Source organism: Dromiciops gliroides, chromosome 2 (genome assembly GCF_019393635.1).
Source record: "Dromiciops gliroides isolate mDroGli1 chromosome 2, mDroGli1.pri, whole genome shotgun sequence".
NCBI lineage: Eukaryota > Metazoa > Chordata > Mammalia > Microbiotheria > Microbiotheriidae > Dromiciops > Dromiciops gliroides.
In genome coordinates this window covers 447,145,999-447,172,574 of record NC_057862.1, presented here as the reverse complement: position 1 = coordinate 447,172,574, position 26,576 = coordinate 447,145,999, and the positions used below count along the sequence as shown (strand labels likewise).

At 38.7% G+C, this 26,576-nt stretch overlaps 1 protein-coding gene across 13 annotated transcripts in view; it reads left to right on the top strand.

The window, feature by feature from the left end:
• Positions 1-26,576, top strand: part of PHACTR3 (phosphatase and actin regulator 3) — a 298,887-nt gene that overhangs the window by 71,948 nt on the left and 200,363 nt on the right. Inside the window, exon 1 of one of the 13 annotated variants that reach the window (XM_043984952.1) lies at positions 7,513-7,533. The exons of 11 other annotated variants lie outside the window; for them this stretch is intronic. In XM_043984952.1, coding sequence (XP_043840887.1) covers positions 7,524-7,533 — 10 coding nt within the window. In that variant the 5' untranslated portion in view covers positions 7,513-7,523. Of the gene's footprint in view, positions 1-7,512; positions 7,534-23,687; positions 23,969-26,576 lie in introns of those variants that run through there. One more of the 13 variants, XM_043984953.1, reaches the window with a different exon arrangement.

Genomic DNA, 26,576 nt, shown 5'->3' with positions numbered 1-26,576 from the left:
ATCTTTCTAATATCTGTCAGAATTTCTTCCATACATGGTAAAAATAGAACTATACATAAAAATATCCCTTTATAGGTTGATCCAATCTAGAATGATATATTAGAATTAGAAGTGATGATAATAAAAAATAATAATAATAAAAGCTAGCATTTAAAGTCTGCAAAGCACTTTCCATATGTTAACTCATCTGATCCTTACAAAGCTGTTATTGATTTAAGTGCTATTATTATACTCACTTTAGAGATAAGGAAACTAAACCTGAGAGAAGTTAAGTGATTTGCCCAGGGTCACTCAGCTAGTAAGTATCTGAGGCAGAATTCAAACTCAGGATTTCTTGACTCTAGGTCCTACACTCTATCCACTGTCCCACCTAGCTGTCAAGAATCTTAGTGACTATTTGCACACATGGACAAGCTGAGGCCTAGAGAGAGGAATTGGCTTGCTCTGGGTCACTTATGTAACAAGTGGCAGAGCTCAGAATAAAGTCCATGACCCAAAGGTCAAGAGCTCTCACATTCAATGTTCTTTCAGTTATGTCATTCTGTCTCTCTAACTCCATCATTTAATACCTGGTTTGCTTTGCACACAGTTTAAATTAAACTCTTGAATTCTCCTTTTAAATCTCAATTATTGTTCATGAGACTTCTTGGAAAATGATTTAGGAAGCAAGCCTGCTTGTGTATATGATTTTGCTATTCTCTTTTAGCCATGTTGGTGGTTGAAAAACTTTATTTGCGGGTATGTAGAGAAGCATGTAGTATTTTTTCAACTACTAAAGCTGATTGTTTTGGCACTCTTTTGAGGGGTCTCTCTCATGTAGTGAATAAGTATTTCTGGTAAAAATTCTTTGGTATTACATTTCTTATTTGTTCCTTCTTCAAGCCATTTGTGACTATTGATAATTGAAAATAAAGGATCATCCAGGGTGAGGCTTTTTGTGTGTATGAAGAGGCAATCTATGGGTTTTCTACGAAGCAATTTTACTTAATCTAAAATGCCTTAAAGAACATTTTGACAGTTGTCTTTTTTAATCTTTGGGAAACATACAGAAAATGGGATCTAGACAACATTAAAAAATAGAAGATATTTATTTATCACAGATAGTACATGAAAACAAGCTGTGTCTGAGTTCTTAGCAAGACAATGAAGCTTTTCCCTCTTGGAAAGCTCTGGTTCTCACTCCTGAGGTTACACATAGTCCTTGTGACATCCCAACACTGAATTTTCTTTCTGATTTTCTCAGAATCACTGGATAACAAAGAAGTTGTACTGTGCTGAACAATATTTGATGAATGTGATGTATTCTGTTGCCTATGGATTGAATTATGTTCAGATTTTAAGTATGGAAGAAGTTAATGTACTTTTCAAAGCCCCTATAAAGTTCACTCATTTGAAAGATATTTTAAGAACAAATGATGCTCATTTTCACACCTAGAATTTAGAACTTTAGAGGTCATTGAGTACAACTTTATAATTTTACACATGCATAAACAGGAAAAGTGACTTCCAGTTTCAATCTCTCTCCTAAGCTTTTAGGCCCATATCACCAAATGCCATTTGGATATCTTGAATTTGATTTCATTTAGGCAATCTCATACTAAACATGTCCAAAACAGAAGTCATTATGTTTCCTTTCAAACTCTTCCCTCTTCCCTACTTTCCTATTATAGTCCAAGTACCACACTCCTTCCAGTCAGCTCAGGTATACAAAGTGTCATCTTCAACTCATCCTTCTTACTCCCCCTACATAGCCCTACAATATCTCTCTGTCTCCTTTCTACTCACAGGACCACAACCCCTAGTACAGACCCTCATTGTCTTCTACCTAGACTATTTCAATATTGTTATAAATTGGTCTCCCTGCCTCAAGTCTCTCCCAAACCTAATCCATCCTTCCCTCAGCTGTGAAAGTGATTTTCACAAAGTGAAGGTCTGACCATGTCATCCATCTACTACTCAGCAAACTCCAGTGGTCTTCTTTACCTCCCAGATCAAACAAATCCCTTGTTTGCTATTTAAAACCCTTTCCAACCTGGCCTTTTCCAACGTGGCAAGTCTTTTCAAACCTCGCTACCTTCTACCTACGCTTTGGTCTAATTAACATGGCCTATCTCCTATTCCTCAATTATGACACTGTCTCCTGATTCATAGACTTGGCAATGGCTGCCTCCCAAGCCTGGAATTCTCTCCTCACTTCTGCCCGTGGCTTCTCTAGCTTCCTACAAGATTCAGCTCAAATCTTTCCTTCTGTAGGAGGACTTTCCTACTGCTTTGCTCTCGGATAGCTTTCTATTGGAATTGCATCTGTCTTATATGAATAAAGGTATTTGCAAGCTATTTCCCCTATTAGAATGAGCTCCTTGAGAAATGGGACATAGTTTTTATTTTCTTTGTATTCTGAGTGCTTAGCACAGTTAAGCTTGACCTATAGAAATTATGAATAAATGCTTGTTGACCAATGCATGTAAGATTCAGCATACCTGGGATTCCAGACCAAATCTTCTAACTACAGATTCGGTTCTCTTTCTGCTAAGCCATGAAAAGATAAGATTTTTTGGAGCCTTTCATCTTGGGAACTATGTCATGGATATGCACAAGCATTAGATTTTATAGTAATAATAGCTTACATATAAAGCACTGGACCCAGAGTAAAGAAGAACTGAGTTCAAATCCTGCCTTAGACATTTAGTAACTCAGACTCTGGGAAAATCACACCTTTTTTTTTTTTTTAAACTTTTCTTTTGTTATCTGCAAAATAAATGAGGATAATAATAGCAATTAGCTCTCAGGAGTATTGTGAGGACAAAAATGAAATTATAGTTATAAATCTTAAAGTACTCTATAAATTACATGTGTGTGGGGTAGCTATGTGGCACAGTGCATAAAGCACTACCCCTGAATTCAGGAGGACCTGAGTTCAAATCCGGCCTCACGCACTTGACATTTACTAGCTGTGTGACCCTTGGCAAGTCATTTGACTCCCATCGCCCCCTATAAAAATATACAAATTTACATATATATATATATATATATATATACACACACACACATATATATGTATGTGTGTGAATGTGTATAAATACATATATGTATATTACATATGTATATAATGTATATTATATATATGTTCCCCCTAAACCTTAGTGCCATTTTCATCGTTAAGGGACCTTAGGGGGAGGGGTCATTGAATCCAACACCCTCATTTTACATATTAGGAAACTGAAGCACAGGGAGGTTAAATGAGTTTTCTAGGGTCATACAGATAGTGAATATTTGAGGCAAGATTTAAACTCAGGTCTTCATAACTCCATATCTAACACTCTTGCCCAGGCTGCCACCTAGCTGCTGCTGCCCTCAGCATCAACATCAGTATCAGCATCAGTGTGTATATACACACATATATATGAATGCACACACATTCTTATATGGCTATGCATATGTGCACATATAGTTATTGTATACATGCATTCATGTATATTACACATGTGCATCTATATGCATATATATACACAACTTTCCTCATAGGAATCTTCTGACATAGGTAGTACAAGTATTATTATCCTCATTTTGCATTTGTAAAACCTAGGAAAGCTTAAAACTTAGGAGGCTTAGAAAGGTAAGGCACCTTGCCCAAGATTATGCAGTTAGTGAGCAGTAGAGTCTGAATTTGAACTCTGTCCTTTGATGTGTGGTCCTGGGCTCCCTGCTGCCTTTCCATGAGGTGGTTTTTATTCAGGTTCACATTCTTTGTTAAGTATTCATTCAAAGGAACAGGAAAGAAGGGAGAGCAAACTCATAGACTATGTATTCATTGCTCCACATTGCAGATTTATTATGAGAGAATTACTGGCTCATAAACAAGAGATTTGTTGCAAAACCTGCTGCCTTTTGGGGTCTTGAAGCTTCTTAAAGTTGGTTTTCACAGTGACTGATTCCTGGAGGAGGTGGAAAAGGGTTTTCTTAACCTGCTCCCCTCAGTTCTAGCCCGTTTTTGTCATGTGGACATTTTATTTCCTATTAAATGTGAAACTATTTGAATTTGTTTACATCATTTTTAAAAGAGAAAGATACACAGAAAAATGTTACTTCATTAATATTTTTTTTTTGCTCTTAACTGCCTAATAGTAAAGGCAAGGCTGCTGCAGAGGAACAGGTTTGCAACCCAGTGGGAGCTTTCAAAAAATATAATTGTCAGGGAACTTAATTGCCTACTCACAAGACTACTTCAGCAACTTTGTCACAGGCAAAGGCAATTGGCTCTTTCTGGTCATATGGGATACCTACTGCCAGTGCTTCTGCATCTGGGGATGAAATGAGTGCTTTGGAGCCTGACCATTCTTCATTGTCCTTATCAGGAAGTATTTACTAAGTGCATGATTCCACAGGGTCCTAGTTGTTACAAACAACTTCTGTGAAGGAGTTGACAACCTGAAGGTCTATAGGAACCAGGTGTTAGAGTACCAGTGCATGTGTTCTTAATTGACAAGGCAGATTTAATTTCCCAACATTGATGGGGAGGCTGGTGGTGCCTTGAACAGAAATAAGGAAGTTTGGAGTGGGGTGGGGTTTAGTCAGTCAACTAGCATTAATTAAGCACCTTCTGTTCCAGACACTGTGCTAAGAGCAAAGAATATAAAGAAAGGCAAAAGACAGCCCTGTCCTCCAGGAGTTCACTGTCTAATGAGGGAGACAATATGGAAACAACTATGGACAACAAGCTAAGTTGAGGGTGACCTCAGAGGGAGAGAACTTGATTTAAGGAGGCTTCTTGCAGAAGTTGGCGGATTTTGCTGAGACTTTAAGGAATCCAGAGAAGCCAGGAGGTAGAGATGAGAAGGGACAGCATGCCTGGAATAGGGAAAATGGCCAATGAAAGTACCTGGAGTTGGGAGATGGAGTGTTATCTTTGAAGAACACCACTGGACTGCAAAATACTTGGAAGAGATGAGCCAAGTACAAAAAGACAGGAAAGGTAGGAAGGGACAGGGCTATGAAGAGAGGATTTTATATTTCATCCTTGATGTAATAAGGTGCCCTTGAATATATTGGGTAGGAAGGATGATATAGTCATACCTGCCATTTAATACTTTAATGAATTTGACAGCTGAGTGGAGGATGGATTGTAGTAGAGCAACTTTATCAATTAATGAGTACTTATTTCATGCTTACTTGTGTCAAGCACTGTACTAAGCACAAGGGATACAAAGGAAAAATGCTTTATATATTCTATTCTATGTGTTCTTTCCATAAGCCCTATTCTGTGAAGGAGACATAAGAGGTATTACTCTTACGATTTTATAGAAAAGGAAACTTGGGCCCAGAAAATTTGCCACTTGTCTGAGGTCACACAGTGAATACCTGGAAGACATAGGACTTGAAGCCAGTTCTATCATAGTGGAAAGAGGATTGGGTCTAGAGACAAAAGAACTGGGTTCAAATCCTGGCTTTTCCACTCACTACTTGTGTGACATTTAACCCCTTTTATGACCCTTAACCCCATGGGTCCCAGTTTTCTTAACTGTTAAATGAAGGAGTTATGGTCCCTAAATCCATCGTGCTATGACAAGAAATCCAGTGTTGTTTCCACAACAAAATAACTAGTCCTCTTCTTGTATAAAGCCATCAGCCCAATACATTGCTGTCCATGGTAAGTACTCAATGAATATGTTCTGATTGGATGATCAGTGTAAATGGTTAATGACTTAACCCTTAACACAAAAAAAGTTGGAGCAGCAAGGTAATGCAGTAGATAGAGCACTAGCCCTAAAAAGAAAAAAAAAAAAGAAATTAGTTTTAATTTGCATTTCTTTAATCTATAATGACTTAGAGCATTTTTAGCCATCTCTAGGACAGCAGGGAAGAAAAAGGGAGGAAAAAAGAGAAAGTTACATGATAACTTTATTATATATTTTAAAGGAATAGCAAGTCCTACATAATAGATTTTCAGTTTCATGAACAAGTCTACTATGTTATGGAAATGGTTACTTTGTTTCTTAAGTTCTGAATAAAATAAATATGTTTTTGAAAAAAGAAACTAATCAGTAGATAGGAGGGGAAATAGAAATTCTGGTTTGGTGAAGGCATAAAGGCAGAAGTAGGGGGAGCTGTTTAGGGGTTTGGAGGAGTTGGGATGTTGGAAGAACTGTTAAATGTAGATCTAGAAACATCCATAGAGATCTCCCCATTCAGCCTCTTCATTTGACAGCTAAGATCACCAAACCCAGGGAAATAGGATAATTTACCTGAAGCTATTCCACTAATGAGCACTAGGGAGGTCTAGTGGGTAGAGAACTGACCTTAGGGTTCAAGACCTGGTACCTGAAGCTAGGAGTGTTAATATCTCAGTGCCCTAGGCAAGTCTCTAAAACTATAGATTTCAGATCAAATATAGACCTGTCTTGGTAGAGTTTTTTTATTGGGAGTTCCTTACATGAATGAAATCACAGGCCTAGCTATAAAAACAAAGGAAAATTATGCCACTAAGGAAGAGAGCTTAAACTAGAACTCTGGTTCTCCTATCAATCTAGTTATTTTTCATCTACCCCCACACTGAAAGTAAAAGGTGAGAGAATCACAATGTGAGCCCAGAGCTCCATCACATTCCCTTGTCAGGCCTCTAGATTGTGTTCTGGAGGCTACAAAAGACAAGAAAAAGAGAGTTCTGCTGTTCTTCAAGCTTCTTCTAGCTCTAGCATTATGGGTTCTCTTATTCCAAAGGGAGTTAGTCCTGGCTAACTGAGGAAAGCCAGATTCAGGAACTGAAACTAAGGCTGAATTAGGAATAGATTTCAAATCTAATCATCTCATGGGATCAGCTTAAGATAATGGAGCAAAGCCTGGGACTAGATCCCACCCAAATCATAGAAAATGCATAGAATATGCAAAATTCATATTAATTTACTCCTTTTTTCCTTTTTTCCCTTAAAACATCTATTTATATAGTATCCATTTGTGAATCTAGAAATCAGTACCTGACTAATGATAAAATATGGGTCAGCACAGAAGAAAACAAAAACTTAGAGTTAGGATGGACCACTAGGAAAAGACTCATGTTTTTTGTCCACAGAAATGCCTCGATCCATTTCATATGGAGTCTGGAATTTTTAAGGAGTAGGAAGGGCAATTGGATTTAAAGACTGTTGACCTTTTCTTTTTCCCTGCCTTCTTTCTGTTGGAGGTATAGGCAGTCAAGGAAATGGGCTCAGAACAGAAGGACTGGGAAAGAGCCTCAAAGAACATGCATACTTGAGAGCTGAAAATAGCTGATTATAAACTTAATGGGATAGTTAATGGGAAATAAATGGTAGCCATGTAAATTAAAAGTTCTATTGATTATAAAGGGAAGAAGGAAAAGGCTTTTTCTTACTTGTCTTAGGAGAGGCAGACAGAGTAACTGCTTTCTAGACATTTCCTAGCTACTAGCTTATCTTCAGTTCCTTTTCAGGTTATATGAAGAAGCTCGTCCCAAATGTTAAATCCTATAATCAGTGGACCAAAGCAAACGGGAAAAATTGACCAGAAACATGAAGCCAGGTAACTCAAAAAAATCATCTTACAGAAATTTTCATCTCTGCCTAAGTTTTCTCATACTCCAGAGCTTCTTATTACTTAATTTAAAGTGTGTATATAGGGGAAATTAAGGTTCTTATTACAGTCATTAACATGATCTTAGTTTAGAGTTGCTATTCTCCTTAATTTCCACAGATTACCAAATCCAAAAAACCCCACAAAACATTTATTAAGCACATACTTTGTACTCAAATCTGGGAATACACGGGTTTAAAAAAAACAGCATGGTTTTTGTCCTAAAATAGTTTCTCATCTAATATCCAGACTATCAGACTTTTAACAAGTAAATGTGATTCAAGGTAGACTGTGTTTAGGGGGGAAAGAGTTGTTCAGACAATGACCTAGGAAAGGAATGTGTGTGTGTGTGTGTATGTGTTAATTCAGCTATCATAAAGGGCTTCATGGATGAGGTGGCACCAGACACGTGTCTGAAAGGAATAGAAAGAGAAAAGGGTGTATGTGGTAGAATGTTTCAATTATGAGGAATAATCTGAGTGAATGTAAAGAGTTAGGAGAGGGCAGGAAAAGATTGGGTATAAGTTAGTAGTCTATAATATAGCCTATGTGAGGGCAAGTGTAAAATAAGGATTGGAAATATAGTCTGGAATCAGATGGTGGAAGGCCTTAAATACTAGGCTAAAAAGTTTGTGTTTTATCCTAGAGACTAGTGATCTCTAAATATTTTTGATCACACAATCCTATCAGAGGCAAGGAGACACAGTGCATAGAGCACTGAGTCTGAAGTCAGGAAGACCTGAGTTTGAATCTTGCCACAGATACTTCCTAGTTGTGTGACCCTAGGTAAGTAATTTAATCTCTGCCTGCCTTAGTTTCCTCAACTGTAAAATGAGGATAATAATATCTCCTGGGGTAAGTGATAACCAAATGAGATAATACTGTAAATGCTTAGCACATTGCCTGGCACATAGTAGACACTTTATAAATGCTTGTTGCCTTCCTTCCTATTGGTGAAAAAAATTTCTGAGCATGCACCAAAAATAGATGTATTTATAAATAATACACATGTGTATTATTATACTAATATAAAATATGCATTATAAGACATACAAAAAATTTAAAAGATGAGGTAAAGACTAAACAAAAACATTTAAGATATTTTATTTTGTTAATGGTATCAAAAAACCTTTCTTGTTTTCACTAAAAATATTGTTACACAGCAGTCACTACCCTAGAGTATAGAGTCTTCCCTGAAAAAGGTACCTGCCTGGGCAAGACCTAGGGTGTCCCAGTGGTATCCACAGCAATTGCTTCTGTGGGTAATAGGTAATAATTTCCCTGAGGACTTGAGACCCAGCTCTGAAGGGAGAAGAATGGGCTCTTCCATAGGTTTGGAAGAGGCAGAGTGAGAAAATGGGTAATGATGAGTGAAGGTTAGTTTTAGTCATTCTAAAAACAAGGATTGGCTAGAGTAGGGAAGAAGGGATGTGACCCAGCTTTCCATCTCTTCGTTGATCACTTACTTCTTTGGGATGTGACCCTGCTTCCCATATGGGAGACTCTATGAGGGACAACAGGGGACCATAGCAGGTTTTTGAGCAGGGCAAAGACAGGGTCAGACCTGACTTATAATGAGAAAGTTTATAATGAGAAAGTCTAACTTCTTGTTGTTAAATACTGGACTTTTTTTTATAGTGCCCAAAGTGCTAACATACTTGGTAATTTTGCTCTCCTATCTTCTGGAACATGATATGCTTCTTTGCTTTCATGGGTATTTGTTCATGTGATGACTTGTAATAAGAAACAACCTTTGACTATTTTTATTTGCTCCTCATGTTGGCAATGCTGCAAAAGGGTGTAGTGGTGTGGCCCTGGGAGTTATGGTTTCACAGATTCAGACCTGGAAGGGGCCCTTGAAGTCTTTAAGACCAACTTGTTCCCCTTACTAATGTGGAAGATAAAGCTCAGAGATGCAGTCAGAAAACTTGAGTTTGAGTTTTGACTCTGCTAATTACAACTTGTGTGACTTTGGAATAAATCATTTCCTTTTCTTCAGATTCTGTTTCTTCAACTGTAAAATGAGAGTGGGGATTTGAACTAGGTGATACTCTAATGTAGTAATTCCCTATGAGTAAGTGTAAGGTAACACATGGTAAACTGTATAAAATAGTCTTGAGAGGCTGTGGACTAAAGAAATACACACACACACACACAAACACACAAAATATATATGTACAAGGAGCTTTTATTTTTATATTACCATTTCCTAAAATATCCTTCCTTTTTCTCTTCTCCACAGAGCAGTCCCTTTCAACAAAGGATATAAACGGGGGGGGGGGGGAGAGTAATTCAAGGAAAAACTAACCAATAAATCCACCAAGTCTGATAGTGCATGTATGTGCGTGTGTGTGTGTGTGTGTATGTATATGTATATATGTGTATGTGTGTGTGTGTATAGTGTTCCAAAACCATAGGCCCCCAATACTTGTAATGAGGGTAGTGTAATGATTGGAATGATGCCACCTACTGGAGAATTACTGTAGCAAAGCTTTACCATGAGGAGAAGGCCTCTGAGGGCAAGCCATGTGGTCAAGGCTTAGGGTCAGGAAGTGACGTTTGCTCGTGGGTACTGTCTATCAAGGCTACCAGCCAATCAACTTGAGGAGCCTCCCATTTCTGGGAGGAGGACACGAAGTAGGAAGTGGATGCTGGTGGAGGGGTTCTGTCTCTTTTGGTTCCTGACCTCGCCATGGTGGGTCAGATGATAGGGTCTCTTAGAGATAGTTAGATTTTTACCTTTCTCTCTGATCCTAATGCTCTGTAATAAATACTTAAACACTTAAATACTCTTGCTAAAGCTTATAATTTATTGGTGACCACTCATTAGATTTTGAATAGTTTAGCTAAAATTTTAGCCCCTCACAGTAGGAAGGTGATTTTTTCATCTCTTCTTTGGAGCCAGTTTGAGTCATTATAATAGCACAGTGCTTGAGTTTCTTTTTAAGTTTTTTCCCCAATTCTATTACTGTAGTCCTTGTGTATATTGTTTTCCTGGCTTAGCTTAGTTCACTTTGCATCAGTTAATATAAATCTTCCCATGCTTTTCTGTGTTCTTCTTATCCATTGTTTTATACAGTGCAGTGATATTATATCACATTCCTATACCAGTTTGTTTTGACATTCCCCAATTGATGGGTGTCCTCAATTTTTTTTTTTTTACAATTCATCCTTACCACAAAAAGTACTACTATAAATATATTGGTATATATGGAGTCTTTTGATCTTTATCTTCCTTGAGGTCTGTGCTTAGCAATTAAATTTATGAGTCAAAGAGTATGAGTATTTTAGTCACTCTCTTATTCTACTGTATTTTTTTAAATGAAACAGATGGCACTCAACAGCATTAGCAAGAAAGTCAGAATCCCAGGAAGAACAGTAATTATGTGTTGGATCCTTCACTCAAGTATTCTTATGCACAAATGGAAGGTCCAAATCATGCATTATATATTAGCTGTATCCCATGATTCATGAATAAGTTCATGGGCTTATGAAATCACTGCAACCCATATGATTGCCAAATAGCATGTCATTTTTTTTAAACTTAGGGATCCAGGATCAGGAATGGGAACCTCTTGCTGCCAGAGTATTTCTGTCACTGGCACAGACATATTTTTAGGTTTGGGGGAGTGGTTCAGAAAATGTTCTATCTCACAGATGCAGCATTCACAGCATTTTATCACAAATCCTCCTTATAAGTACAGTTATCCCTTCCACATTGCGACTTTCCCCATCATCATTTTAATATATTGCAGGTAGGCATAAGAAATTACATGAGAATTTTGGGGGGAGTTTTGCAGAAGTCACAGAAGACATAGAAAAAGTTTAGAAACTCAGAGATGCATAAATATATTTTAGTATTGTGTAATATCAACATATTTTATCTTGTAGTACTGTAGATACCCCATAAAAGAAAAATAAAAAAAAACACAGACTACCTCTCTAGTATCAAGGAAGAGCCAAAAAATTTTACATGGATTTTCCAGATTTGGGGGAAGAGGTGTCTGTCATACCCCTAATGCCCAAGAGGTGGAAGAGATAACTGTACAGTTTTGTTATCTCCTGGGCAATATGAGAAAGGTACATGGACACACCAGGACTTCCCTGACTTTGTTCTCAAAGGAAAAATAATGAACAAAACCCATGAATGCACACAAGAGAGATGCATTCAGGAAGCCTAGCTGTCATGTCTTTGCTTCCTGTCTTTATCATCACACCTCTCCTGGTTCCTCGTTTGCTCTCTCCATACTCACAGTGTATCTGCAAACCCAAGAAATATGATGGTCACTTTTGTCCAAAATGCAGCACCAGCATCCACTGCCTGGTGACAGCAACTCTAGTGGAAGTGCTGAGATAGTCAGCCAATCTGGCCCCAGCTGTTCTCCGCAGCTGAAGCCCAGCAAGTGGTCCTTCTGTTTTTTTCTCCCTGATCTTCACTCTGCTGCTCTTCTTTCTCCCTACTGTGCTGACTTGGGGCTTGAGTCATTGAAAAATAGTACATAGCAGAAGGGAAGCTTTTAGAAGTGGAAGTGTTTCTTTTATTTTTTTTGTTACTTTTTTTTTTAACAGGGCATTGGGGTCAAGTGACTTGCCCAGGGTCACACAGCTAGTAAGTGTCAAGTGTCTGAGGCCGGATTTGAACTCAGGAACTCCTGAATCCAGGGCCGGTGCTTTATCCACTTCGCCACCTAGCCGCCCCCAGAAGTGTTTCTTTTAAATGAAGACTTGTTTTTAATCTACTGACTCTGACCTCCCTTTTTTTTTTTTTAAGTGAGGCAATTGGGGTTAAGTGACTTGCCCAGGGTCACACAGCTAGTAAGTGCTAAGTATCTGAGGCCGGATTTGAACTCAGGTACTCCTGACTTCAAGGCCAGTGCTCTATCCACTGTGCCACCTAGCTGCCCCTCTGACCTCCCTTTTGAACTTTGTGCCCATCAATAGTTGGGCTAAAGAGTAGTGAAATTCTAAAATATTTATATAAATACATAAGTATATATACATATAAAACATATGACTGCTTTAAGATTATCTCATCTGTGTGGTCAGATTGTTCGTCCTAACCATCAGTTTCTCTCCTAACAAATTTATAGGATCCAATTTCATGCTGAGAGCAATTCCCATTTATCTCCTAACTTACCAAGGAAAGTCACAAGTGAATATTTCTATTATAGCTTATCTTATCTTATTCTTTTTTATATATAACCTACCCTGTCTCCTATGGTTCTATTATTGGATACCAGAATAATTTAATGCTATCTTACATGGTAGATTCTGTAGTATTTTTTTGAAGTCTCTATATAACACTAGAAAAAAGGGTAGTATTAACCAATTCTTAATATGTGGGTAAGGAAAGGAAAGAAAGGGAGTAAGCATTGATTAAGAACTATTGTATGCCAGGTACCAGGTTAAGCACTTAACAAATATGATCTTATTTTATCCTCACAACAATCTCGGGAAATAGATGCTAGTATTACCCCTATTTTATGGTTGAGGAAACTGAGACAGAGGTTAAGTAACTTGCCCAGGGTTGTATAGCTAGTCTGTGTCTCAGGTGGGATTTGAACTCAAGTTTTCCTGACTCCAAACCCAGCACTCTATCCACCATTCACCTAGTTGCCTCTATCTGAATCTATCTCCCCCCCTTAATATTAGACATAGGTAATAAAGAACTGAGATAAGACTCCTCTAAACACTTGCTCCTTCAGAACTACTTTTATTTTTGAATGTTGTCTTCCAGAGTTGGAATCATAAGATATTAGACCAAAGAGGGATCTTAAAAATTATCTAATTTAAAAATACAGCAATTAATAGTAATCGTGAAAAAGAGAAAAGGGGGAAAATTGTACAAAAAATATTTATAGCAACTCTTTGTGGTGGCTAAGGATTGGGAATCAAGTGAATGTCCATCAATTGAGGAATGACTGAAGAACCTGTGGTTTTAGTGGAATGATATTGTGCTTCAGGAAATGACAAACAGGATGATACCAGAAAAACCTGGAAAGACTTATATGAACTGATGTATAGTGAAGTGAGCCGAACTGGGAGGACATTATGCATAGTGACAGCAGTATTGTTCAATGAGCAATTGAGAATGACTTAAGTACTCTCAGCAATACAGTGATTCAAGACAACCCCAAGGGACTAAGCATACTATCCACCCCCATAGAAAGAACTGATAAAAAAAAAGCACTTGTGGGTCGTACATATATAACCTGGTTGATGTCTTATGGAAGGAAGGGGGAGGCAAGGGAGGGAGGGAGAAAAATTTGGAACTCTAAATCTTATGAAAATCAATGTTGAAAACTACCCTTACATGTAACTGGAAAAAATAAAATAAATGTTTGCTTTAAAAATAAATAAATAATAAAAGTACAGCAATTGAGGGTGAGGGAGGAAGGAACTTCCCTATGTTCACATAGTAAAGTATGAAAGCCATGAGACAAATCCAGGTTTGGTTATAAAGCTAGTACTCCCAGAACAATGAAAATCATTTTCCTCTAAGTGTAGTGCGTAGAGGACTAACCTTGGAGTTAAGAAGACTAGATTTCAAGTTCTCCTCGGAACACTTAATCTCACAGTACCTCAGACACTTCCCTAAGGTGACATCACCTGTGGAGAGATTTTGCACCAATATGCACCAGTGGAGAGATTTTCCACTACTATGAATTCCCCAAACAGCTGAAATCACAGATCGAGACCCGGAGTTGTTTTACTTGAATATTCCTATGGGATAATTTTCCATGTCATGAAGAAAAGGGTGCATTATAGTTTAATCGGATATAATTATTTTGTTTGCTATATACTTTTCAGTGAGGAAGCAGCAGCTGCAACCCTGATATGATGTTTTTTCATGATTATCTTCCAAAAAGAACAGTTAATTTAAATCTATCCCAAAGTACTTTTGCAGGGAAGGAGTTATATAGGAGAAGTCTTTCCCAGAAGATAGTAAGTTGGCATTTAGGAATTACAGAGACTGGGCCAAATTACATCAGTGCCATTCACGTACCAATTCTTCCATTTCTATTCTCCATTCCCACCCCTCCCCTGTCTTTTATTTTTAAACTAGGTTACCATAATCAAAAGGATAGCTCAATGGTTGGGGTGGAGCAAGTTCACCTTGCTCTTTGCAGCAGAGCAAGGAGAACCTAATGGTATGGTTATGAGCAAAAGAATTTAGCAGGGGGGAAGGACACTACTTGGCAAAAATAACTTTCTTCCTTTTGTCTTCAGACCCACTGATTCCCCAGGACATTGTCTAATCAGATGCAGCTTGGGGCCTCACTAAAGCATGGAACCTTAATTTGAGATGTCCTAGATATGTCAACAGAGACCTTGGACCCTAATCTTTAATCTGCATTAAGGTTCTGGAAATTTGCATTCAAGAAATAGCTTTATCATTCATCTGTAAAATTGAGGAAGTTGGACTAAGTGATCCTTATGATTCTTTACAATGTTGAGGTTTTTATTATCTTAGAGAAAAGAAGAGATTTGATGGGGGAGGGAGTGGTGGGTATGATCTCTGTCCTCAAGCACTTGGGGGACTGTCATAGAAAAGAGGGATTAGATTCATTTTGCTTGGCCCCATGGGGCAGAATGAGGAAGAGTAACTGGAAGTTACAGAGAGGCAGATTTTTTTTTCAGTATAATGAAAAACTTCCTAACAATCAAAGTTGCCCCAAGGCATATTTCCATTGAGAGTTCTAAAAGCATTCCATTGTGAAGTTATAAGCTCATCTTCACTAGCACAGGAGGACCCCAAGAAAAGGCTGTCTGGTCACTTTTTAGGAATATTGCAGAAAAGACTGCTATTAAGTAAGCATTAGATTGGACAACCCCTGAGAATATAAGACTCTGTGAAATTCCAAATTTGTAGCTATTCAATAAGTTCTTTCTGTGTGCAGAACTTTGAGCTAGATTCTGGGGGAGGTTTGAGATTTAGCTAAAATACAGCTCCTGTCCTCGTAAGGATAAAACATTTAGACAAATAATTATAATAAAAATGATGCATTATATTAGAAGCAGCATAATGTAATAGATTGAAGCTGTAGCTGGTCAGGAATACCTAGGTCCAAGACCTTCCTCTGACATATATTAGCTGTGTGACCTCGGATAAATCATGTAACTTCCAAACTCTAAATTATCCACAGGTACAAGTGAAAGGAGTTTATACATCAGGATACAATGATGAAATCATATGGCCATTCTAACTGTATCATAAAGTCCTCAGAGGTACAAAGCAAAGTGATGCAATTGCCAAGGTGGTTAAGGTAAATCCTAGCTGGGGGATGATGGCATTTGAGTTCCGTTTTAAAGGACTAGAAGGAATACCTCATGGGTATTATGTGTGCATACTTTACAAGGTTAGGAAGTAACTATGGGAATGGAAAAGTGTGGAATGATAAGTAATTCAGTTTGGCTGGAGAATTGAGTGCATTGTGTAGGGAGTAGCCCTATGAGTCTGGGGAAAGAGTGGTGGCAGGATGTGGAGGACCTTGAGTGATGGGCTAAAATCCTTGAATTTTACTCAATGGGAGATATATAATTTTAAGGTTTGAAGCAGGAAAAGTGCCATGACCAGCATGACCAGAACTATGTATAGGAAGGAAGAATATAAGAAAGGGAGGGAGGGAGGGGAGGGAGGAAGAAAGGAAAGATGAGGAGAGGGAGGATTTATTAAATTACTACTATGTGCTTGGCCCTGTGCCAAGTGCTTTATAAATACCACCTCTTTTGGTCCTCAGGACCCTATGTGTGCTAGAATGTGCTTTTATTATTATTATTATTATATTATTATTATTATTATTTTACAAATGAGGAAACTGAATTAGACAGAGGTTAAGTAACTTTCCTAGGATAGCACTGTGTCCAAGATCAGATCTGAACCCAGGTCTTCTTGACTCTAGGCCCAGAACTCTGTACACTGCATTACCTCACTGCCTCTATATTCAAGTACAGATAATTTAGATTTAGAGCTTTGTTCCATATAATTCTAACCTGACAACCAAAAGAGAAGAACCTTCTTTTCTCTAAACTTTATGTATTCTTCAGTACATAATTCTACATATATGTCAGTATATGAGGGCCATATATACTTATGTATGTACATGTTTTCTTCCCTGATCAAATGGAAGTGCTCTGAGAGCCAAGATGGTTTCATATTATCTATACCCTGTGCAGAACCTAGCATATGATTGATACTTAAGAAATGGTTGTTGATTGATTCATTTAAGAAAATTGGTCTGGTGTGAGAGATGGATTGGAGGAAGGAAGACCAGTTAGGAAACTATTTGTTGTTCAGTCATTTCAATCGTGCTCAACTCTTCATGAACCCGTTTGTGGTTTTCTTGGCAAAGATACTGGAGTGGTTTGCCATTTGCTTTCCCAGCCCATTTTACAGGAGAGGAAACTGAGGCAAACAGGGTTAAGTGACTTGGTCAGGGTCACATAGCTAGTAAGTGTCTGAGGCTCCATTTGAATTCAGGTCTTCCTGACTCCAGGCCCAGCACTCTGGCTGCCTCAAGAAACTATTATAGTGGGGGCAGCTAGGTGGCGCAGTGGATAGAGCACCAGCCTTGGAGTCAGGAGTACCTGAGTTCAAATCCAGTCTCAGACACTTAACACTTACTAGCTGTGTGACCCTGGGCAAGTCACTTAACCCCAATTGCCTCACTTAAAAAAAAAAAAGAAACTATTATAGTGGTTCATCTTATGACGATGAGGACAAATACTATAATGGTAGTAATGAGGAAAACTGAGTGCCACAGAACTGATGTTCTAGAAAACTTTTGAGAATCCCTAGGAGAGCAAGGAGATCAAATCAGTCGATACTCATGAAATTAATTCAGGCTATTCACTGGAAGGACAAATACTGAAGATAAAGCTTTAATACTTTGGTCGCATAATGACATAAAGACAGGGCTCATTGGAAAAGACCCTGATGTTAGGAATGATTGAAGACAAAAGGAAAAGAGGATGGCAGAGGATAAGATGGACAGATAATGGCATGAAAACAATGAACATGAACTTGGATAGGCTTTAGGAACTGCTAGAGGATAGAAGGACCCGGTATGCTATGGACCACAGGTTCATGAGAGTTAGACGTGACTCAACAACAACAAAAGTAGTAAGAATAAAGAGGAGGGAAGAAATCTGAGAGATGTTGTAGAGGTAGAATTGATAACTGATGATATAACAAATGAAGGCAAGAAGATATTCTTTCATGACATTCTATGATTTACTTGGGTGCTATTTCTACTTCAGTGCGTTTGTAGAAATTATTCCTTTCACCTAGAATGCTATTTGTATTTCCTCTATTCATATTCTTTACCTCTTAAAACAGCTGAAAATCTACCTCCCTCAGGAAGCTTTCTGTGATTAAACTCAGTTGGTTTTAGACCTCCTATTTGACACCTCCTTTGCACGTATGTAGTCACTTTGTTCTCAATTGATTTACACTCTATGAATGTGCTTATATAGCTATTTCTGTTTATGTCCTTTCAACTAGATAAATTCCCAATATATTCAGTGAACATTATTGACTATGTAACTGAGGCTTTGCTAGTACTATTTCACAAGGAGTTTCTTTTGCTTGTTCAGTAGTGAGTTTCCTGGCACTGAAAGTATTCAAGCAAAGGCTGGTTAACAATGTGATGTAAAGAGAATGTTATAGAGTGATAGCCAAACTCAAATAGAAATTGATCCTTAGGGGGAGCATACTGATTTGGAAAACCACAAATAAACAGGATATCTGTTGTATTGTATGTTTATTTATTTTGTTCAACATTTCCCAATTACATTTTAATCTGGTTTGGGTTACACTCAGGAGTTTTACAGGTTGGTGGACGCCCCCTGCAGTTTTGACACTGCTATTGTAGGAGAGTTTCATGCTTCAGACAATGATTGAATTAGATGACTCTACTATCCTTTCCAAGTCTGATAGTTTATGTTTCTGTGAAGAACTTGGGTAAAAATGGCTATGTCATTAAAAAAACAAATAAACGCCAACTTTGATTCAAAACAGGGAGGCCTGTTGTGAGGGTCACTACATTAAACAAGCATTTAAGTCCTTAGATATCCAAGGGACTGTCCTAGGTGCTGAGGATCAGCATGAGGGAAATAGTTCTTGTGTTCTAGGAGCTCCAATACACACATATATACATATGGGCATACACACAAATACACACGTTAACACAAATTAATTTCATGGGGAGAGACACAGACAACAAAGAGCTTTTAGGAAAGATTTCATGTGGGAAATGGAACTGGGGCTGAGCCTTGAAGGTTAGTAGGATTCCAACTGGAAGAGATGAGGAAGGAGTATACTCAAGGTCCAGGAATAGCTTGTGCAAGTGCTTGAAGGCAAGTTATAGAAAAGTGATATAGAAAGGTTGGGGAGAATTATCACTTCAGTTATTCAAAAGAGGTTTTATTTCATCAGTATTTCTTTCTGTTTTTTTTTTCAGCAACAAACATTTATTTTATTTTCCAGTTACATGTAAGGGTACGTTTCAACATTCATTTTCATAAGATTTAGAGTTCCAAATTTTTCTCCCTCCCTCCTTCCCTTTCCTCCCCCCTCCACAAGATTGCAACCAGGTTATATATGTACAATCCATAAGTGTTCTTTTTATCAGTTCTTTCTATAGGGTTGCATAGTAAGCTTCCTCATTAGTTCCTTGGGATTGTCTTGGATCATTGCATTGCTGAGAGTAGTTAAGTCATTCACAATTGCTCATTGAACAATATTGCTGTCACTATACACAATGTCCTCCCAGCATTGCTCACTTCACTATACATCGATGTTCATTAGTCTTTCAAGGTTTTTCAGGGATCATCCTGTTTGTCATTTCCTGTAGCACAAGACCATTTCACTACAATCATATAGCACAGCTTTTCCCACCATTCCTCAATTGATGGACATTGCTTTGATTCTCAATTCTTAGCCTCCACCAAGAGTTGCTATAAATATTTTTTGTACAATTTTCCCCCCTTTTCTCTTTTTCATGATTACTATTGTTAGCTGTTTCCCTTCCATCCTATTCCCTTCCCCATGATATTTATTCTATTATCCATCTTCTTTCATCCTATCACTCTTCAAAAGTGATTTGCTTCTGTCTGTCCCCTCCCCCACTCTGCCCTTCCTTCTTTTGCCCCTCTCCTCTCTTTATCCCCTTCTCCTCCTCTGATGAGTTTAAGGTCTTTGAGCCTTTTCTGATGAGTGTAAAATTCATTTACTGCCCTGCTCCTCTCCCATCTCCTCCCCCACTCCATAAGCCTTTTCCTATTTCTTTCATGTAGGATTTTACCTCTGCCCTTCCCCCTCCCCCAGTGAATTCCCTTCACCCCTCAATTTAACCCTAAAGATGTTACCATCTAGCTAAGTGACACAGTGGACAAAGCATCACCTCTGGACCCAGGGGGATACCAGCCAAAACCAGGCCTCAGACACAAGACAGTCGCCCACTATATGACCCCAGGTATGTCCCCCAGCTCCAATTTTTTTATGGTTCTCTAGGGTCTGGTATTTGAAAGTCAAATTTGCCATTCAGTTCAGGTCTTTTCATCACAAATATCTGAAAGTCTTCTTTTTCATTAAAGTCCCATTTTTTCCACTGAAAGATAATGCTGAGTTTTGCTGGGTAGGTGATTCTTGGTTGTAATCCCATTTTCTTTGCCCTTTGGGATATCATATTCCATGCCCTCTGGTCCTTTAATGTAGAAGCTGCTAGATCTTGTGCTATCCTGACTGGGGCTCCACAGTACTTGAATTCTTTCTTTTTGGCAGCTTGCAATATTTTCTCCTTGACCTGAGAGCTCTGGAATTTGGCTATAATATTCCTAGTTTTCCTTTTGGGATCTCTTTCTGGAGGTGATCGGTGGATTCTTTCAATTTCTATTTTAGCTTCTTCTTCTAGAATTTCAGGGCAATTTTCCCTGAGAATATCTTGGAAGATGATGTCTAAGATCTTTCCTTGATCATGGTTTTCAGGTAGACCAATAATTTTCAAATGATCTCTCCTAGACCTATTTTCTATGTCAGCAGTTTTTCCCAGAAGATATTTCACATTGCCCTCTATTTTTTTATTCATTTGGATTTGCTTTATTGTGTCTTGGTTTCTCATAAAGTCACTAGCTTCCATTTGTTCAATCCTCGTTCTTAGGCAATTATTTTCATCAGAGAGCTTTTGTACCTCCTTTTCCATTTGGCCAATTGGACTTTTCAAGCTGTTGACATTTTTCTCATGTCTTTCCTGCTTCTCCCTCGTTTCTCTTTCCATTTTTTTCCTCTATCTCTATAACTTTATCTTCAAAGTCCTTTTTGAGCACCTCTATGGCCTGAGACCAATTCATATTTTTCTTGGAAGCTTTAGATATAGGGGCCCTGATGTTGACATCTTCCTCTGAGGGTGCCCCTTGGTCTTCCTTGATAGTGAAGAAACTTTATATTGTCCTCAACTTTCTCTGTCTGCTCATCTTGCCTTTCTTTTACTTGACTTTTAGCTCCTTAAAGTGGGGCACTGTTTCCAGGCTGCAGTATCCCAAGCTTAAGAAGTCCCAAGTGGTATGATTTAAGGAGAATCAGGTTCTTCCCTCGCCAGGCCTGTTTCCTGGTCCTAGATGACCCCAGACCAACTTGCTAATCAACCAGCTTTGTGTGTTGTAGTTGTTAGCTCTGACGAGCCTGTGCCCCTCCCCTACCTGGGTCACTGCTACTCAAGCCTACCTCTTGGTTCTCAGCAGGGGTGTAAAATCTAAGTTCTGCCTTAGCACCAGCATAGACCCCTGTAGTCTCCCCCCTGCCCAGGGCTCAGCCCACTCATCAGACTGTGAGCTTAGTTCCAGATGACACTGGCACTTCAGCTGATTCAGAGGCTCTGGGGGTCTCCTTCTCTGGTGAGGCCTTCCTGAGACTGGATCTGTGTCAGGGTGACTGTGGGGTTGAGCTTGACTCCTCTATTAGCACAGCAGCTCCTTCCTTCTGACCTTCCAAGCCATTCTTGGTTAGAAGGTGATTTCAGCACATTCTTCTGTGAGTTTTGCTCATTTTATCAGTATTTCAATCAATATTTCACTAATTCTGGGTTGCCATAGTCAAAATAATTAATTACCTAGTAGTCTACCTTCAAGTTCTGAGCCTCTCAGAACTCTCCTAGGCTAGTCTGTAACACACAGTACATCACAGAGTTTGAAATGAAAGCCTTTCCAGATTTGCATGACCTCCAGAGATTGTACTTTGTTGTATTACCTATGAGAACCCAGGGTCATCTCCATATCATAAGGAGACAACCCAAAGATCCTAGTAGTTCCTGGAGGACAGAGATCGTTCCTGGCAAATAGAGGATGTTTAATGAAATTTGTTGATTGATTGAGGACAGTAGCAGAGGAGCTATTATAATCTTTCCTGCTGTTAGTAATACATTTCTGTCAATGTGGGTCCTAAGGTGATGATTGAATTAAATTTAATTCGATAAACCCTTAGTAAGCACCTCCTATATGCAGAATGCTATCTTCTGCCTTAGGGAGATTTTAAAAGTTCCTTCTTTCATGAAACTTAACATTTGAGTAGGTGGATAAGATATACACCAATAACTTTCATTGCCTTTGATCCTGATTTCATATCACCTCCTTCTTGATGTCACATATTTCTTTCACACTTCTGAAATTACCAAGGCAGTAGCCAGAAAAGAAATGCTGGTACTTTGCACTTCAATTGCATTTATTTTTGTCTAAATGGCTGGAAAGAAACAGTAAGTTCAGACAAACCTATCTTATTCTAGGAATGCCCCTGGGTAGCAAAGAAAATTATGCTACTAGCCAATGCTACTTAGCCTTGCCTTATTCTGTGGAACTGTGTTACACAGAGGAGAGGAAGAGTAAGAAACCAGGATAATTAAATAATTGAAAACTCCCCTCCTCTTCCCCCCCCATAACTAACTCTCTCTAATTTATATATATAAAATAAAAAGGCAATATATATATATACACACACACATACACACATGTACATACATACATATGTATGTATGTACATGTGTGTATGTATATATAAATATACACACACATATATATTTGCACAACAAAATTACTTCTTGAGTACATAGTCTTAAGTGCACAATTCTCTCCTGTGCTAAAAGAATTAACATAAAGGTGCTCCTTAGTAGGAACAAAGTCTTTTGTTTGAAAGGATGTGAACAATCGGCAGGGTGCTTGGGCAGCTGGTGAAGTTAGGCTGCTTGAGAGGTCCATGAATGTGGATTAATCCCCAATAAATGTTCAAGATATAATTGACCCCAGGGACTATTTGAGAGGACCCAGGCATGCTCCCAGATCTCTTTCTGGGCCTCAATCTTCTTGTATGTCTATTTAGTGGGGTACAACATGGTGGCTTGCCCCTCGTGGGTACCTCCCCTTTGCCGAAAAGATAAAGACTGCCTGAGCCTAAGGCCGGTATACAGAACAGCTTCTTAATAGTGTTTCCTTCAGGACACAAATCCAGAAATGATCCTTAGCATACTCAATAAACAAGAGCACCGTATCCCTAAAGTCCACAGAGCCCAGGAAATGAGGACTTTTTCTGCGTTATTGATTGTACGAGCCCAGCTGTACTGCTGTTGCTATAGGGTTTTGTTTTCCGTAGCTTCTCTATAATGCAGTAGCAGCTGCTTTTGAAAAATGGTGCACTGCCAAGTCCCCCCCCATTCCCCCCAAGAAACCCTTAAAAATTGTTGAAAGGGCTGGAAGGGGCGGGGGAGAAATCTTTGTTTACCTTCAGTCTGTGGAGTTTGCATAGAACTAGGAGAAAGTGATCAAATCGAAGACTTTAGGAAACAAGATCTTGGGGGTACCAGGCTCTTGGCAACTGTAATTTACTCTGGAATCATTTTAAACGGTGGGCTGCCAGTTTGCTGACAGTGCTGTAAAACAAATTGCCCTAGGAGAAAAGGAGCCATGAGTTGGTTGAGGAGGCTCGGTAGCAGCTATGGAGGGTTTGACAGAGAAACCTTAACGAGCTCGAATCCAGTACGTCTAGTGAGTTCGCTTTATCTGGTGAGCTGATTACACAGGTCCTTGGCTGCTCTCAAGCCCCCTCCTACCTTACAGTGTCTATATTTAAAAATGTTTGTAGATAATAATGGTTTTCAGTTTCTTTTACAAAAGGCAGGCAGAGTTGCCTCATGACAATAGGAATCTATTTGCAGACTCTGGATGTGTGTTTGTGCATTTTTGGGGGGAGAGAGATGAAGCGGATCCTGAAAGCTGCGTGGGCTTCTGACAATTGTATTCTGTAGAGAAGCCTTGGGATTAGGAATGATCCAGGTGTCTGTCAGTAAGGACACAGCTTCTTGGTGAAGATGAGGGCCATCTCTCCTCCTTTATTTATAAGGTAAGTAAAGCTGGTGGGAAGGAAGCTGGAGGTGTGGACTTGGGGGAAAGGGCTGGTGCTTTTTCTGATATCACTTAAAAGAGTGAAAGGAAAGACATTTCAAGTGATAACAATAGGATGCCTGAGAGGGTCTAATCGTTTTTCCATGAATCAAACCACAGTAGTCAGTGTGTTCAGGACAAGGAGAAGCCCTTTGAGGTGAGTGACAGGAGCCACAGGATGGGGAGAGTAGTAGTTACCCCTGATGTCATTAGCAGCCTGTTTCATAGTTTTATAGATCATCTATAGGAGTCTGAGGCACAACATGCATTGGCAGCTTTGTTTGTCCCGCCAGAGCTCTGGGTAGCAAGCATTGAACCTCTTTTGTTTAATGTGAGGGCTGTTTTCTTATATTGCTTCTGGGCTGCGAGTATAATTTCTGCTTGGATTCTTTTTGATCCCAATGCTCATAAAACAATTTTGAGGAAATAGCTGTATGATTATTGGCATGTACTGTGACTACTCATTTATTTATTCTTAGTACAGTGTTTAATAGAAATTAGAAGTAAAAGAGGGTTTTGACACATGAGGCTTATATCTCAGTTTGACATCAGTAAGAAATATTTCATTGTCCATAATAAATGCCTTATCTTTTTCCATCCAGAAATCTAACCTTTGGGAGTTAGCGCTTCAAAGCTGACATTTTTCTTTTGTGTGTTTATATTGGTTGTCATTTCAAGGATTAGGGCCAGAAAGAGGGGTTGTAAAGGATATAGGAACCTGAACATTTCTGATATGAACTTGTAGGAAACCAAAGTTACAGTCAGGCTTTGTGTTGGAGAGTTTATTGGTTTGCAAGTTTCTTGCCTACATGATGGAATGGAAAATTCATAATGGTAGGAATCAAAGGGTCTTTGGTTTGGGGGTGACAGTTTTAATCTGTACTTCACTACCTGAGAAATTTTCCTTCTAAGGCAGGAACATCTGAGTGTGGCAATCACTTTGTAGTCTAGAGAGGGTGTGTTACACATTTAGGGGAGGATATATTAGTGAATTATGCAAATACACAAATATGGCAACAACTTGAAAATCTAAAAATAACACACTGGAAAAACATGGTTGAATTTTATTCAAGTCTAATCAAAGGCATATTGTCAGCACACTATCAGCACTACAGGTTTATCTCTGGATTACAATTTCAGTCATCACACTGGTCAGAATCCCTATTGGAAGAAAGTGTGCCCAAAAGTACAAAGAGAATGGTTATGCAAATATGTAGTTTTTTCATTTTCTAGACCTTCTCTGGCAAATTAAAGAATACACTTATACAAAACCCAATATTTCTTTATCATGAATTGCCCACCCTTGGTTATGTATATTGGAGCACATGAAGCATATAATAGCTTATGTAGCAATTTAACATTCATGTCTGTTTATGTGGACTGAGCCATGTATAATTTTCTATTTTAGCCTGGTGGTTTCAAAGACTGAATGATAGTCAGTATAATGAATCCATACTACTTGTGATTTATTAAATTGTCCATACTCATTATCACAACATAGTGTAATGGCTTTGTCAGAAGTGTTATTGTTCACATCATGAATCTTTACAGTAGTTGAAAAAAAAATAATCTCAGCAACAATCGATTTCCCACCAGGTTCCCAGCACTCCTCCCCCGCGCCCCCCCCCCTCCCCGCCAGGCCATCCCCTGATAGTCACCTGCACAGTGCAGTTATAAATAGCCTACTTTGGTGGTATAGGGATAGGAGCAGGACGTGACACATGTGCAGAGAGTTTTACTTCCTGCTCAGGGACTCCTGGTGCTGTTATTCACCAGTGTCTATTTCAGTTACCAGCACAGAGGGGATCTGTGCGAGTCCCTGGTTCTGATCCATGGGTTGCCATTTCTGGCTTCTTTTCCTTCCTAGATCTTGATAGATTTTGACATGCTGCAGCTGGGTCCAATTTATTTACAGGGGTGACCTCATTTCATCTTTAATCTCTGTGTTGTTCTGCAGAAATAGTCTTGGGCAATGGTAATTACTTCATTATTATTCAGGGAAACAGAGTATTATCAATTAATAAAAAATACATACAAAAGAATCTTAGCAGCTTCCTTTTATTTTGTTTCTATTGATCACATTAGCTAATTATCATGGATAATATCTTGAGAGGAAGGTCAGAGGTGCTTCTAGATTCCACATGGAATTAGTAACCCTGTTATCTATACAGTTTTTAGAGAGACCTAAGGGGAAATGGTGTTGCCCACTTAAAAATCAATGACAGAACAAATGTTTTTTTGAACATTCCTTAGTAACAATTCAATTCAACCTTCTTTTATTAAGTGCTTACTGTGTGCCAAGTTCTGTGCTAGGCTCCCGAGGGAACAAAGACAGACAAAATAGCCTCTGCATTCCAAAAGTTCATATTCTACTGTGAGGAACAACATGTGCATAAATTAAATAGAACATATAATCACAGTAGTTTCTGTGGAGGGCACTAGCAACTGGGAGGATAAGGATAGACTTCCCATAGCTTTGAAGGTTCTATATGGGAAAGGTGAGGAGGAAGGATGTGCCAGACAGGGGAAGGGGAGGAGAACAGCCTGTGCATCAAGAGGCACTAAGA